Genomic DNA, 17,950 nt, shown 5'->3' on the forward strand with positions numbered 1-17,950 from the left:
CAAGTGATCTAAATTGGTCTCATGATTCGTGAATGAGATGAAGAATCAGGTGAACATATATTTGTCATTTTCTGCAGCCCAGTGTAGGAAACCTTTTACCTTTTTTACTTTTTCAAAATGAATTCTAAGTTGAAAAGATGCTTCTGAAAAAATTTTCATCGAACTGACAATTTCATCATCATCATAGGTGGCCAAACAGCCCATTGTGAACCAATGCCTTCTTTTGAAGATATCTCCACGAAGGCTCTTTTGTTATCTTTGCACAATACTGACATTTGCCGGTGCACAATGTCAGTGTTGTATGGGTGTTGGATTGTGGAATTCTCTGATTTTTTTAAGCAAAAACAGATCATTGTGTATATCAGAGGAACAACAGTGCAAAAAAATTGTATAAGGTTTTCTCGAACAGAGCAGATGTTTAAATCCATTCTTTTCTGCTCATGTTATGTAATTCTAGCATGTATTGTGACATAATTTTTGCTTTGCAGTGCTAAGAATGGAGAATCCAAAAGTTCATTTTCATTGTATTATGCTCTTTTATTTTAAAAAAGGAAAAATGCTAGTTACTCATAAAATTTATGGTGTATATGGGCTAGTTTGACAGAAGTGTAGAAAAGTGAAGAAAAACAGAAATTTCATTTCAGACTCAAAGATGATGCTTGCTCTAGACAATCATCCTTTGCACACAAGGACTTATCAAAAGAAGCTATTGTTGAAAATCCACATTATGCAGTTCTAAAATTATCAGACAAACAGAGTTCAAGGCAAAGTCCAACTTTACGGTCTTTGCACCAGATTCGTGTTTCTTTGTGAATTTTTTTTCCATTTGCTTCTTTTCTTGAACAGCACACTATCTTCGAGGCTCTCTTTTTATGGGGTTAGGTGGTATGTGGCTTGCAAAATGATGAGCTGTCAATCTCAAAGGGTTCGGAGTAAAACTCGCGGTCTTCCAGGACAACCGCTTTTATCTCTACCATACTTTTGGATACTTTCTTCAACTATTTGCAAACGAAATTCCAAAAGCTTTATATTTTGTGTTGGGTTTTGCTTTTTGTAAAGTACATAGGCATTCCACAAAAATTTATCTAAAAACTGCCTGAAAATTTTGATATAATACTTTCCCTGTTGTTCCTGTAGGACATTTCTTGGTCGCATAAATCGACGCCACCCATTGTATTGTTATAGTCACAAATGACAATTGGTTTCATGACAACTGGTTTCATAACAGTCTTTTTAAATTTGCCTGTCACCAAATAAGAGCTTGCATCATGAATAGTATCTTCTTGTCCTGCCACTTCAGGGCCATAACTTTATCTGTTTGGTAAGCAACAATTTCACCCTTGGGGATTTTATCTTTTGAAAAATTGACTGGGAGGTCTTTTCTGTTTTTATTCACTTTCCCATAAGTGTCCGTCTTTTCTGTAACTAAGGTGTCTGCAAGCTGTGGAGACTTGAAAATTATCAATAGTGACATAATAACCTTTTCCCATGAATCGATCCATCAAGTGTGAAACAATTTTGGTAGATACTGGATATTGGCTATATTTCGGATTATATACTGTTCCATCACCTGTGTATATGAGGAAATCTGAAATGTATCCACTTTCTGCTTCACAAAGAATGAAAAACTTCAAGCCAAATCTTGCTCTTATTTTTAGCAATAAACATTTTTCATTTGAGCCTGCCTCTGAACTGCATGAAACTCTCATCTAAACTAAGATTTTCTCCTGGTATATAGACTTCTCAAAATAGGCATTGAAGATGCTCCATTAGTTCATAAATTTTATTCAGTCTCGGCCATGGGTGTTGGTCTTTATCAAATCCCTCATTATTAGTAAATGAAAAAACTTCATGAGGAATAAAAACCTATTTCTTCCAATTACTTTTGCAAAAATTGGTGTGAATAATATTTGGTGCTTAGACCAATAATGCTCTTGTTCTAGCTTCTTTATGACTCCTTGGAGTAACAAAACTGCAAAAAATAGTCTTAGTTCTTCAACATTCGTGTCTGTCCATTTTTTCCAGTGTGATCCTTCTTTGCAAATTGTTTTATGGATACATTGTTCAACATATCTATTGGTTTCTTGGACTACCCTTTGTAATATTTGATCATAAAAAAAAAAGTTCGAAATAATTCAATATACAGTACAAAATTTTATTCCGGATGATCTATAATCCAGACCTCAAAGCTACAAACTTTCTGTGCATGCGTAGCGTTTACGCATGTGCATAATACCTTCACGCATGTGCATATGCATTTACGCATGCACATAATACGTTTACACATGCGCGATCTAAAGATCATAATTGCTCTTTATTTCATAAATTACGGTTTCATATTTTTAATTTTATAATTTCAGTATGCCATCTTACCAGATTTAAATTGATGATCTATTATCCGGAAAAACCCCTAATCCGGAATCGCCGAAGTCCCGATGAGTCCAGATTAAAGACATTGTACTGTACTTGCATTGTTAGCTATATCCACAGTAATTCCCAGATTTCCACGAAAAGAAACTGGAGGAGGAATAGTCTTCATATAAATTTCGCAAAACTGCCTAACGCTTTGCAAGTTTATTGAATCATGGTCAGACTCATCGCTATTTGAGGAGCAATCCAAAAAATCTATATCGCTTTCAGAATCTGATAAGTCTTCAGGAATATACTCTTTGTAAATCGCGGAGCGTTTTCTAGCAGCCATTTCTGTAAGAAAACACTTCAGAAAGTTAATTTTGATCAGTAATACCACGTGCTTTCAAATGCCGCAATTTAATGGACAACTAACAACATCTATTGGCCAAAATGTAAACTAAATGTCTAATACTGTATATAATTTATTTCAGTGGTTAAACGGGGGAAAAAAACATGGTCACTCCTCAATAAAGGAGGAAAAACACATGCCCGTGGAAATTGAGAGATGAGCAGATTTTGCTACATTTGAGTTGCCTGTGGAAATCGCAGGATGAGCAGCCAGAGGGTTAAATGACCGAGGTCCTGTATTTTTTCCGATTAAAAAAGGTTTATGCTTGTGCATTCCTGCAGCATTTGCACATGCTGAAATTGTTAGTTTCACTTTGGAATCTTTGACACCAGTTGGAGCCATTTCGGTAGATGTTGCTAAGGTATTTTGCAGAACATAGTGCCAGAAAAAAAACAAATTTAATCAGTGTTGTAAATTTATTGAGATAAACTTTTCACCATTAGTTAATTCAATAAATTCATCTGCAAACTCTTCAGCAGCTTCAGTATCAGCTATCATCAGATTGTCGACTGAAGACAAGTTGTTTTGCTAAATTTTGTCTTGCTTCTATCGCCCACTGAGATAATTAAACCTGAATTGTATTTTTTCACTTATTTATTATACTTACATCTGATTTTTGCAAATGCTTAAGGCTTATCTGAGTCCTGAATAAATAAATTCCCACGTATGTTTACGGCTAATCAAGGGCCAGCGCCTCACATCTTACCGCCTCGTGCAGTCTCTGCGAGTCCTCAATTCTGCTAACAACCACCTCCCTTAAGTTCTAAATTTTTGTCACTTCGAAATTTTGGGACCCAGTGCTGTCCCTAAATTCTAAAAATTTTGTTGCTTGTTGCTTCTCTAAATTCCAAAAATTTTGTCTTCCATAAATTCTATCCTCAGTGCGGCCATACGAGTTCTGGCACTGGTTCCGGGTTTATGTGAATAACATATCAGTTGTTCTTAATTCAAATAGAACTGTATATAATTTTTTGGCCTGTGAGTATCATTAACAAAATCTATTTTTAGCATACGAAAAGAAATTTTTATTAAATTTTTCCTCATCAGCATTTCTTAGTGCATTTAGCTTAAATCTGTAATCATTGCCAAGGGTAATGTCAACAGAAAAGTTTACCATACTCTTTGATATTCGATTAAAAATTGTTTATACATCACTGCATGAGTCATTGCAGAAGTTGTCATGTGCTAAGAAGCATGCGGTTATGAAAGCCAAATATAATAAATAGCGACTCGCCATGTTGGACTTCAGGGATATAAAATACTAGTTAGTGTAAAATGTGTTTGTTTGTGTTTCTGTATTTCTATATAGAATGTTTCGGTTTGAGATTTGTGCCAAGCAAATACGCAGCTATGGAGTGAAATTATTGATCACACAAATTTATTCTAAAATGGTTGTTTCTTCAGTAACGAGGTATTTTATTTAGTGGCAAAGTGAATTAAGAATAGGAACTCTCCGCATGTTTTATTATGGGGGGGGAAATCAAATGTGCATGCGTAAAGCATAGAAAAATAAAAAAAAGGTTGTTGGTGGCTTTGAGATCGGGATTTTATATCATTCCGGATATTGGACGTCTGGATCTCGGACTTTGTACTGTAATAATAATAATTCTTTCCATTTTCTATAAATGTGTTATGTTTATCCATGACATTTTGGTTAATTCAGTCAATCAGGGGATTTTAACGATCTGCACAATGTTTGTCATCAAAGCCTCTGGGTTTGTAGTGGTCCTTACAAGTGCTTATAAGTCCTTATATTTGAAAATAAAATATAAAAGCCCTTATAAGTGCTTACTTCTTCTCAAAAAATATTTCTTTCACTCATCCAAGATACAGAGCAATCCAGAAAATAAAAGACAAAACTTACTTACTTACCTGGGTAGTGTGATGTTGAATCGAAACCATTGCATGGGACACAAAAACTCAAAGAAGTTGATTCATTTAATTATATTCTACCTACACTACAACATAATACAATTATACTAAAATATATACATTATTAACAATTTCCGGGAAATTTTACTGTCCCCTAAAGTTATTAAACATCTTAATCGGTTCACGTCACGAGGTCGAAAGGGAAAAACCCTTTTTCTTTTCCTACTTCGATGACAGCCAACGCCATCTGTACCTCGTACATCAAATGAAGAGATTTGTTTTTAATGTTTGTAAGATACTACTAATCAGTTTCACAACACTCCCACCTTTTTAATTTTCAGAAGCAAAATCAAAAATTAAATAATGGTATCCTTAGTACAGGAACACACTTCTAGAGAGTGCAGTTCACATGCAGGACAAATCAGTATGCCATTTCTAGTTTTCGCTTTTACAAATCTTACACGTCCATCTCTGCTTGTACAAAGTTCTTGGACACGAGTGATAGGCCAGTTCACTCTTTTAAGGTTCTCAGAACCTATTAGCACGATGTCTCCAACTATTAATTCACAGTCCTTTTGTCCATGCTTTTGTACTAACTGTCCAAGATACTCCCTACGGAAACGGCTTCGAAATTGTTCTCGATGCTCCTGGCAGAAATGCTGTCGAGCCAAGAGTTTATTTCGATGTAAGGTATTCAAATCTGCTGTACCTGAAACCCTAATGTCCTGTAAGAACATGGAAGGTGTTAATGGTAGAAGATCCTCAGAGTCATTTGACACATAAGTAAGTGGTCGACAGTTTATTAAAGCTTCCATATCACTGATGATGGTGAGTAACTCTTCGTAATTGACTGCAGCTTTTCCTAAGACTCTCACAATCAAATTCTTGGTTGTACGGATTAAACGCTGCCACCATCCACCCCACCAAGCAGCAGTGGGCAGAATGAACTTCCAAGTGATGAGATGCAAAGTTTCCTGAGCAATTACATTTTACCCAGTCGACCTTTTTCAGCAGTGCAAATGTACTGACGAAATTTATGCCGTTGTCTGAGTAAACTGTCTGAGTCGGTTACAGACCTCTTCTGGCTATGAACCGATGAAACGCTTGAATGAAGCATTCGGTACTTACAGATGTCACTAGCTCCAAATGTACACATCGATACACAGCACATGTAAATAGTACTACCCAGGCTTTGTTTTTATTTTTGAGAATCAGAGGGCTATATAATTCTATGCTGGTAACTTCAAATGTGAAAGCATCTCGAACTCTGTCTAATGGTAATTGAATGGGTGCAGTAGCTGGAGGTTTAGCTGAAAATCATTTACAACAGATGCACTGTTTCACCATGATCTGTTTCAGCATCTTGCACCAATGATCCAGAATTCTTCTCTAATTATAACAGTTAATGCTTTAAATGGTAATCTCTAATTAAACAGTCAACAATATAATGCTTAGAAGGTAATAAAATCGGTTACGGGAATGCATAAGAATCATCTCGTTTGGTGATTTTCGTTTTTACTTTTCTTAAGACACTCTGATCTCGTACGGTCAAAAGACCATTAGTAGAGTCTCCAGTCTCTGGAAAACTCTACCCCTGAACCAGTGAAAGAAGTATAATTTTAGATTCCTGTATCTCGGAAGCAGAAAGGAAAGGCTCTTTATTTAAAATTTTCTTTTGACAATTTTTTGATAAATCTCTTTATCCAACCTAAAACTCATAATATTTTTGAAAATTTAGAGAACTTCTCACACCACTTAACGTTTTCCGCTTTTGTAGTTATACTAAGATTTACATTTAAATTTATGCCTTTCCTGCGCTCTGAAAAAACTAAAGTTTCATTTGGCTTAACCTCTAATTTTGGCCAGCTATTTCTAGGGCTTTGAGCCAAACAGGCCCTCTCCTCCAATTTAATTCAGAAAACTAAAGAGGGGAACAACCACGAGAAGGTAAATCAGCTGGGTTAGAATGATCCGGTACATATGACCACTGATTTGCATTAGTGAAAGTGCAAATTTCCTTCACGCGATTGTCCACAAAGTCCCCCACGCATTATTTCTTTTAATCCAAGATATGGCTGTGGTGGAATCGGTCCAAAATTATTTCAGGATATCATCTAATGTAAGAGCTTCTGTCACATATTTGGAAAGATGTATGCCCAAAAGACAGGCCATAAGTTCTTTTAAGGGTGCGACTCTTAACTTAGCCACTACAAAACTGACTAATGTTTCTTCTTTAATTTCACATCTCAAAAATATTACTGTGGCATAAGCATGCTGGCTAGCATAAAAAATATATGAAGTGTCCAGGAACTTCTATCTCCAAAACCTATACATCACGGTATTCTCAACTTATTCAAAATTTGTAATTTGTTATACCACCTCGAAAATTTACTTTTGATACTATCTGTTAATGGAGTTTCCCAGTCTGCTTTTAATGCCCAAATTTCCTGTAGCAGTAACTTTGCAGGCAATAAAACAGGTGTCAAGAAACCTAAAGGATCAAACATTGTCTGCATTAATGACAAAACCTCTCTTTTAGACAAATTGTCTGAAACCAATACAGTCTTAATTTCAATATAAAGGTTATCTTCTATTCTGTCCCACATAATCCCTAAAACTGGTACAGAATTCTCCATTGTGGACTCAGTGCACAAAGCACTTTGGGTTAGTTCCTCATCTTTTTCTACTGGGCCATAGGTCCACATACGTAAGTCCATTTTTGCTCCAGCTAATATTTCAGTAGAATATTTCACAAATTCACAAGCTCCTTTTTGTTATCAACAGAAGTCACACAATTATCAATATAAAAGTATTTATATAATTTCTGAGCAATAGAACTTTGTTCCTTTGGTACTTGTGCCAAATGAATTGAAATAACTGCCCCTACTAGAAAAGGGCTGGACTTTACTCCACAAACTACCCTTGTATGGCGAAAAACCTTCAGCACATTATCTTTCTTCCACCATAAAAAAACCTTAAAAAGTCCCTATCTTCTTTCCGTAGTTCAACCTCTAAAAATGCACACCGGATATCAGAGATTACGCCAATGCATTTTTCTCTAAATCTTAACAAAATTGAAGGGCTTTCTTCTATTAAATTTGCTCCTTTAACTAAGTAATCATTAAGGGATGGTGATCTATTAACTTTACATGATGCGTCAAAAACAGGTCTTATTTTAGTTCACTGTCTGGTTTAAATACTGGATGATGCAGTAAATAGTGCCCCTTTGAATTCAGTTCATCATTTGGTACTATTTCAATTACACCCTTCTCCATCCATTCATTAAAAATTCTATCATATTCTTCATATTTATGTAAAGATTTGAGTTTTTGGGTAACACTAAACAATCTTTTTTCTGCTACATGATGACTTGAGGGCAATTCTGCATTATATACTAACCAAGGTAATCCGACACAATAACGACCATCTTCGTTTCTAGAAAGAGAGTTTAAAAATTGTTCGTGGGCAATTTCTTCCTCAGCAACGTTAGTTGAATTTTGATGAGCATCTAATATTCCGATTGTTTCTAAGCTGCAAAGACCGGAGATTTTAAAGTCGTGGCCCACTAAACTTGCACACAAAATTTAAGCATCTTTATCTTTGTGATTAACAAATTCCTCCGATACACCACAAACTGTCTAACCAAGTTTCGTACAGACTGCTGTTAGTCTTCCTTTTACTAATCCCGTGAGAATTTTTCCATAAATATCACTACCGATGAGCATTTCTATTTTTTGACAGTCTGCTCCCAAGACAAACAAATGTTGTTTCATATAAATTCTTTTAATATCGGACCCTTGGGTACCCGAGGTACGTAGCATATTCGGAAACTAAGTACCGTTTCATTCTAGTGCCGTCGCAGCGCTGTGGTAGGCATCCCGCGCATGCGCACTAGTCTTTCTTGTTCACTGACTTTCAGTTGTCGCCATTTTGGTTGCTCTATGTTGTGTTTTCAGTTTGCTGTGCACATTCAAAATGTTTAAGACAATTAGTTCTCCCGCTGACTGTGAGATTCGTGCCGTGATTAAATTTTTGAACGCGGGGAATGTTAAACCGGCCACAATTTATCGTCAAGTGACAGAAGTTTACGGTGAATACGCGATAAGTGATGGAATGGTGAGAAAGTGGGTAAGAATATTTAATGCAGGTTGAACAAATGTCCACGCCGAGGCTCGGAGTGGTCGGCCTTCTGTTGTCACCGATGATTTGGTAAGGAAAGTTGATGAAGCAATTCATGAGAACAGACACTTCACAATGACAACTCTTTCAGAGGCATTTCCACAAATTTCACGTACTGTTTTGTTCGAAATTGTGTCTGACCGCTTGAATTATCGCAAACTGTGTTCCCGATGGGTTCCAAAAATGCTCACTGGTGTTCACAAAACAAAGCGATTTGGTAGTGCCCTGGCATTTCTCACGTGGTACAGTGATGAGGGAGAAAACTTTTTAAACCAAATTGTGACAGGTGATGAAACTTGGGTGTGTCATTTCACACCAAAATCGAAACAACAATCGATGGAGTGGAGACACACTCATTCTCCGAAAAAACAAAAGTTCAAAGTGACAATGTCATTACAAAAAATCATGTGCACTGTCTTCTGGGATAGGAAAGGCGTTTTGCTTACTGAATTTCTTCCCAGAGGTGAAACCATTAATGCCGCACGATATTGTGAGACTTTAACAAAACTAAGGCGTGTCATTCAAAACAAACGAAGAGGAATGCTCAGTAAAGGAATTGTGTTGCTCCATGACAATGCTCGGCCCCATATTGCTGGTGTCACTCAATCGTTAATTCGACAGTTTCATTGGGAGCAGTTCGATCACCCGCCGTACAGCCCAGACTTGCCGCCGTCCGACTATCACTTGTTCCTGCACATGAAGCATGAGCTTGGTGGCAAGCGCTTTGGATCTGACGATGACACGAAAAATGCTGTGGAATCATGGTTATCAAAACTGGCGAGAAGTTTCTTTGATGATGGTATACAAAAACTGGTCACCCGCTATGACAAGTGTTTGATCATTGGCAGAAACTATGTTTAAAAATAGTTTAAGACATGTATGTAAGACATGTTTCATGTAAAAATAAAATTGGATTTAAAAAAAATTGTTTTACTATTTTTTTTTTCGAAACAGTATTTAGTTTCCGAATACACTTCGTATATCCCCACATATTACGTCTTGATCTAAAAATTCAAATTCTAGATCTGAATACTTACGCAGACTGTCTGAACATAATTTTACCCGATATTTGTTATGGAACTTTACTTCTGTTCTAGCACCTCCAAATAAAGTAAGAGCAACATTTTCTTTGGAAATAATTGGTAACCCCAATTCAGTGGCTAATGATTTCAAAATATACGATTTCTGGGAACCAAAATCTAAGAGTACTGTAATATCTTTATGCTTTTTGACACCAGCTACTCTTACGCATAAAGTCATTAAAGCTATGTCAGCGGTACAAGTTTGCCTTGCTGTAGCCGTGTGTATGTTGTCTATTTCTGATTTTTCTGGGTTCAGTTTCATTATTAATGTCTGGACACAAAATAACTAAGTGTGATTTACCACAAGCAAAACACCTAACAAACTGTTTACAGAACTTTGCCATATGATTTGGTTCCAAGCATTTTAAACATTTTTTCTCCTTAACTTTAGAAATCCTTTCATTAAGGGATAATGAACGTCCATCGTAACAATTTTTACTGTCATGCATTTTACCACAAAAAATACAAGCATGTTCTTTAGTTGTAAGAAAACCTGTGGCAGTGGGAACATGTGCCTGTTTCTTAAATTTAAATTTACCTTTTGTTTCCCTCTTCGCTTTATCATGATATCCTTCTTTATGACTAATACCATCGAGTCCCTTACGTGCCAATTTTAATCTCTCCTCACCCTCTACTTCAGCCTTTAAAAATTTCATCAAGTTGGTAAGGTGAGAAAGATCAGTTCCTTCAGGCTGGTTAAAGAGCGAACTCCTTTGCCACGCCTTTAAAACATCCTCTGTGAGACACAATTCCACCATCAGAAATAACCACGATGTGTTTTCGCTCGATTTAAAACCTAGAGATTCTGAGGTTCTCAACTGAGCTTCAGTTTTATCATACAGTTTATCAAGAGGTAATTTATCCTTGTGTTCTGCCTTCACATTAGAAACAATTAATTTAATTAGTTCCCTAACATACACTTCTACTAATAATTCAGGTTTCCCAAAACGTTCCTTCAAAGCTAAAACAGCTTTATCATAATTTTCCGAAGTCACCGGATAACTTTCAATAAATTCTTTAGCACATGATCTAGGCTTCATACACTGAATCAAATAGGAAAATTTGTCACTTTCATATAAATCAGTGTCAGTGTGAATTTTCTCAAACTGCAACCGAAACGGTAGCCAATTTATCAATTCCCCATCAAACTTCTTAAGTTCGATTTTCGGAAGTCTATACTGTTTAATCTTACTACAACAAATACCAGCACCATCATTTGGTCTCGTTTCTAAATTGATTTCATCTGAAAATTGCAATTTTTCATTAATTTGCCAAATTAGTGTTATGAAATCATCAGAATACACCTCGCAACTTTCGATTTCTTTAGTAACATCACCCTCTAAAGTTTTCCCATCTTCAGTTAACAAATCAAGAATTTTATCATCTAGATTTTTTATATTTGGATATACATTTTGTAGTTTAGTAAGTTTATCTCGTACTAAATCTACAGAAAAATCTTCTTTTACTAACTCTGTTTATGTTAGCAGTTTTTGCAAAAGAAGTGCGTAAACCTGCCCGTTTAAGTTTTAGAGCCTATAAAGCTTCCATAGTTAACTTTCAAAATAAAACAAAACCGTACAAAATAGTTTCGATTTCAAACTTAATTATACTTTAATACATCAAAAACTATCTATAACCCTTAAAATATTTATAAGGTGTCACGGACGCCACTTTATGTTATTACTAAAACATAGCCTCATTATTAAAATAAAAAAATATTTCTTTCACTCATCCAAGATACAGAACAATCCAGAAAACAAAAGACAAAACTTACTTACTTACCTGGGTAGTGTGATGTTGAACCGAAACCAATGCATGGGAAATAAAAACTCGAAGTTGATTCATCTAATCATATTTTATCTACACTACAACATAATACAGTTATACTAAAATATATACATTAAACATCTTAATGGGTTCACCTCACGAGGTCGAAAGGGAAAAACCCTTTTTCTTTTCCTACTTCAATGACAGCCAACACCATCTGTACCTCGTACATCAAATGAAGAGATTTGTTTTTAATGTTTGTAAGATACTACTAATTAGTTTCACAACGTAGTTCATATTCATGTTTATTATGATCATTATGCTTATATTATGAGCATATGTATGAATATTTATAATAATATATTTGCAGTAACTGCTGAAATATAGATAAACTTCAAAAATGGTTATGTTAATGTTTTAACACAGATTAGTTTTCTAAGGAATAATATTTGGAATGGCATAAATAAAGTGAAATTAATTGAATTGTCAAAATATTTTTTTTTTTTTTTTCTTCCAATGCATTATACAATACGGAAGTTGGGAGTTCTCCCCTTTCTCCACAAAATCTCGAATATTGAAACCATTACAGTTCGCAGCAAAGCAAGTGACAGACCCTTTTTTTTTTTTTTTTTTTTTGTCACTTTTTAACCTGGATTGAATATAGGACTAAGGTTCTGTGGTCTACCAACCAAAACGAAGAATATTTCTATTCTGGAAATTTAATGCAGTCTGTTCAAAGTTAGATTGAAAAACACCCCAGATTGGTAAATCTCTTTATTAATCAATATGAGTATGGGAGGGTTATCGCACGAAGCGCGACGTGTCCTGCACAGCGATAAATACGCCACATGGGCGCATGATGGTGAAAACCGGACGAAGCAAAGGGGCGTTTTCCTTTATTTAGTTATTTGTTCTCTGAATACCGGCAGCTGTTGATTCCGATTGCATAATATCATGTCCGGGGAAATTAAGGCGTACGTATTGTGCAATAACGCTTGCGATATTTCGCAGAGATAAGAACTTTTAGTCCTATATTCAATCCAGGTTAGAAAGTGACCCTCCCCCCCCCCAAAGAAAAAGTCTGTCGCTTGCTTTGCTGCGAACTGTAACAGTTTCAATATTCGAGTTTGCAGATATTCGGTAATTTCCGGGTATGCAAGTTAGTTATGCTTTTACTGTTAAACGATGACTGCATGAAGCAATTTCCCATCCTTTGATTTCAGAAAAGTTCCTTTTTTTACTTATTTTTACTTAAATTACTTTGCTTGCAATATCTGTTAAGGAAAAACTGTTGTACAATGAAAATTTAGAAAATGTTCAGTTATTTTGATTTAATTTAAATTATTTAAATATTAATGTGAGTGGAAAAAAAAATTGTATTTATTTTTAGGTGTCAAGCGAATATACTAAATATGGCTTATTATTATTTATTTTTTCTGTTTTGAACTGAAATTTCATTATTAAATATAATTTAATTCTGGATAGTTTTTTTTTCCTCTCATTGTAAACTAGTTCTGTAAATTGAACTGTTATTTAAAATTAAAAAAAAAAGGTAATTGTTTTCCATGGTTGAGTAATGCTTATTCTTTCTTAATAAATACTGAATTTCTCATATCTTAAATTACAAGTCTTTTAAGATTATGCAGTTGTGTATAATGTAATTAGACAGGTGCTTATTATTATTTTTTTTCTTCTTAAAATCTGCTTGAAACGTGCTTATAGGTGCTTATTTTTTTAACTAAAATGTGGCTATGAGCCCTATCCTCTGATATTGTGTTAAACTATAATGATTAAAAGAATTTAAAGTAAAAATCTAAAGAGCCATGATTTATTCAATCTACAAAATTGAACAAACAGAGCAGGCATGACAAAATATTTTGAAGTCCTCAACTAAAGACATTCTTACTGATCTTTAATCTGATTACAGGGATCTTCACGCAATGAAGCTAATTAACTTACTGTTGAATGCCTATTTTATAACTGCTTCAGTGCACACTGACAATTAATTTGTTGTTTATGTTGTATGCTGTTAAATTTCTTGTAAAAGTATAATAAATATATTTGAATTCAGTGTAAAATACAAATTGGTAAAATTCTAACTTCTAACTTATCAGATCAGCTGTTTGCATAAACATTTTAAAAATATATAGCATTCTTTCATTATTTTTCAAACTTTTTATTAGAACGCATTCTTCGTTGTCATAGAAGTTTTCGTTTCAACTCCTATTTTTATTTTAAACATTATCACAATTCTTTTTGGAATTTTATATAATTTTTCCCCTTCTATACATATTTCATTTAATAATGTATCTTATTTAATGTTTATGTTTAAAAACATTGCAGCTAAGAAAGGATAGAAATTTTGAAACAAAACTGAAGAGATTGAAGCTATATAAAATGTTTCCTGGAGCAGACACAGTGGTTTTAGATGAAATATTTGAATGTAACAAGTAAGCTATTTGCTATTTTAGTTTGCTTGTCTTTTATTTTTATTAAATACTTTTAGGTTTCAAACAAAGTAATCCTAGAAGAATAAGAAGTACTTGAGGTCATGATTTTCTGTAAAAATAATATTTTTATTTTACGTTATATAGCAGTTAACATTAAAACTGCCCTTTCTTCAAAAAATGTAATTTTTAAGATATTTAACTGTGTGTTTTTTTTATCTGATGCAACTCTAATTCTAGCCATCTTACTTTAAGGTACTCTTTCTCTTTTATCTTCTAATTTATTTCTGCATTTTCTGCAGGCAGTTATCATTCATTCATACTGCATTTGCTTTATGTCATATACTTCATTTTAGAGATTTTATTTGCACTTAATTTCCTTATATTGTATGCTTTTAATTCATTTCACAATATCATAGAAATACAGGGTTAACCAAAAGTAATATTTTTTTTTTTCAAAATTAAACATTTAAAAAATTCTTAAAAGAAATTTGGGAAACTCTTTTAGACTATCCAGTGTATTGAAAAATCTTTTAAATAGTTGCATATTATTGTACACGTTATTGCTTATTTGTATTTTATAATGAAGATGCATCTTCTTTCCTTTGAAAATTACATATAGAATTCTTTATTAGGTGTTTCTTTTTTTTTTTTTTTTTTTCGTTAAGAAAACTAATTTTTTTGAGTAAAAGGAAGTTATTTGTATTTTAAGAAGTTATTATTGAAAAATTACTTAAGTATGTGTTAAAAAATAATCTCTATTGCTTTATATGAAATATAGTTACTCACCAAACAGAATTTTTTTGTGTTTAAATATAGTAATTCTGCTGAAGTTATTTGTCATCTTAATCCATAAATATTCAATTACCAGTTAGAAAGTTATTGCTGTACTCTGATTTTCATGTTATAATTTTCATTGTGCAAATTTTACCATTATTATCATGCCACTGTTAGCTTTCCCCCTCCCCTCAGAAATGACGGCTTTTTCTTCATATTATCTCACTGAAGCTAATTACTGAGAACAGAAAAATATAATTTTTAAGTATTATATTGAGCACAGGTTTGGATTAGAAGTGAAAATGCAGGCAGCTCAGACTAGAAGTATAACTTGCAGTGAAAGATTTGATCAGTCAGAAAGCAGTCTAGATTTGCTCCTCCTTTCTGATCAAGAACTAATTTTTTTAGGAGCAGTTGCAATCAATAGAGATTTCTCCTTTGTGTGATTCCCCAAGCAGTTAAAAAAATTAATCTAAACATAACATTCTTTTGATTGATTATAAGAATTTAGGGCTCTATTCTTCTATATGCACTAAGATCACCAAATGTGGCGATATGTGTTCTACGCTGATTTTTGGCACGATTGCATGCTGTGTGATGGTTTTGGGGATGATGTTGTTTGTATGGCAATCCTTTTGACGTTGAAACTTAACTCTTTTGCTGCAGTAGTTTAATTGCTTGTTGGTTTGTGTCGTGCGTGTTTTGAATTGGCCGATGTTTCAATGAGAGATGAGGTGGCAAGATTTCAGTCGCGTATTTTAGATTGTGTGCAAAGTAAATTTAGTATTAAAAGTACAATTGTTAACGAGTCTTTTGTTCACGGGTGTGTTTATGCGGATCGAAGTGTATTTTTGGAATTTCTGTGGTAGTCAGGACTTTTAAAATGAAGTTTGGCGTGTCCGAAATGTGGAGCTGATATGGCAACTCAGACAAAGAATGATGTTTCTGATAGACTTGTGTAGGTTTGCAATCAAATGGTTGCTGGTAAAGCATGTGGCTGTCAGCAGAGTTTAAGATTTGGATCATGGTTTTCATGTAGTAAGTTAGCTTTAGAGGAAGTTTTTATCACTACTTTTGAAATTTTGAATCACAGAAAGACGTGTGATATAGCAAAATCATGGCACTTTTGTGCCCAGACGTGTGACTGGTGAAATTTTATTCATGAATGTATTATGGTAAGTGCATTTTATTTTATTGTTTTTATTTTGTAGAATGTTATGTTCATTGTTTTTTACTGTGAATTTCTGTTGTTATTGTTGTTTCTGAATTGTTTGTAATTTATTTTAGTGTATTTTGTCGATTTGTGCTCAATGCCTAGATTGTGCAATTTGTAGATGTTTTTTTAAGTTTAAACAGAATGCTGTGTACATGGTGTTCATTGAAATTTATTGTTGTTTTGTTAATTTATTAAAGTGAGGTGTGCATAGTTCGTAGATTCCTTCGCTGCCTAGATTGTGAAATTCATAGATGTCTTTTTAAGTTAAAACATATCGCTGTGTACATGGATTCTTGTCAAATATTTTTGGTCAGAAACTACATTTTTGCTATCAATTTTTTTTTTTTTTTTTTTGTTGTTGTTGTTTTTGTTTCGGGGTTTTTGCTTAAATTGTGTGTTCAAAATGTGGTTTTCCCATGTGCAAAAACCACGTTTTTGGAGACATTTTAGACATTTTAGTTCGAAATGTAAACAAATTTAGATAGTAATATGGCACCGTGGAGTTATTTGGTGAGAAATTTGTTGCCAAGACAGGGCGTATATAAGAGTAGTTCCGAATTCAGTAGCTGTTTCTTTCTTTCCATTGATACAAATTTTACAAAAGTTTAATTTTCATGTTTTTCTCACCATCAATAAAATATTTCTGTAGTATTCCTTTAATTTATATTATTCAAACAAGGAGAATTTTGAGATTTCACTCTAAAATGCATGAGAATACATTCAGAAAATAGAAATTTATAAACTTATCCACTTCCCATTATTATTGATGATTTAAAGTACTTGGAGGCATATTTCATATTCATAAAAATCTTCCAACACTTGTTAATGATCTCAATTCTAATACCTGTTTCTTCTTAGTTTTTTTTTTTTTTTTTTTTTTAGTTGCTTCTCATTCATTTTTGTCAACAGATAGTGGCAATGGTTTTGTTTTACTATTTTTTAGTTGGAACCTTGTCAGTGTTTTTACGTGTAGCATTTTTCTCTATAGTCATTTTCACTCCTATAGCTGAACAACAGGACTTATAAGAGAAGGGCTAGCTCATAGAGCTTTTTTCCCTGAAACAGGAAGTGAGAAGTGATGACGTTGTCATGTTGACTCTGAGTGCAGAGATGCAATTCACAACATAGAAATTAGCATTTTAAATTTGAAGAACCAGTGTTTAAAATGAACTGTGTGTGATAGATAGCTATAATTTGGAAGTAATAATACTTACTCAGTTTTAAAATAATAGATAAAATACACTACTTTTTTAACAAAAAGTTCTTTATTATTATTCCCCCCCCTTTTTTAATGCGTGTTTTATTTATAATCATTTCTTTATCTGCATACGAACTGAGAGAATTCTACTACTGCTTCTAAGATACCTATAATAACAGATATTTTAAATTAATCAAAAGACAACCTTAGATTGACATAGTTTTAAACATATATGGGATATATAGCAAAATTTCTTCTAATCAAGGTTGACATTTTGCCTAGTTGTAAATTTTACATTGGCATATTTCTCTTCCGATTTAATATAATAATTGATATTTTTTAAATAATTTTGTAACATCTATATTACATTTAAGCAAATATGTGTAAGATTGTTATCTTAATTTTGACAAAACAGCTTTACTCAAAGTACCTTGAAAAAAAATATTTAATTTTTCAAAAGTGGGGATTAAGGAGGCAGGTCTTTTTCTGCTAATTACTTTGATGTTTAATACTATTATATTTTTTTTCTCTAGAATGCTAAGCTAGCACAAAATTGAATCAATAAGTAGTTTCAAAGGATACAATAAGAATAATTTTAACAAATACTTAACAAAATTAGCTTTCATTTGAAATATGCTTAATGCTATTAAC

The 17,950-nt window shown here is 33.5% G+C and overlaps 1 protein-coding gene across 1 annotated transcript in view; it reads left to right on the forward strand.

Annotated features, from left to right (window-relative positions):
• LOC118195279 (NEDD4-binding protein 2-like) overlaps positions 1-17,950 on the forward strand; it is a 77,790-nt gene that overhangs the window by 27,897 nt on the left and 31,943 nt on the right. The window contains exon 5 of the mRNA XM_035366564.2: positions 14,005-14,111. Coding sequence (XP_035222455.1) covers positions 14,005-14,111 — 107 coding nt within the window. The remainder of the gene's footprint in view (positions 1-14,004; positions 14,112-17,950) is intronic.

The sequence above is a fragment of the Stegodyphus dumicola genome, chromosome 6 (genome assembly GCF_044657685.1).
Source record: "Stegodyphus dumicola isolate Sdum_Otavi_A_Nest chromosome 6, ASM4465768v1".
Classification (NCBI taxonomy): domain Eukaryota; kingdom Metazoa; phylum Arthropoda; class Arachnida; order Araneae; family Eresidae; genus Stegodyphus; species Stegodyphus dumicola.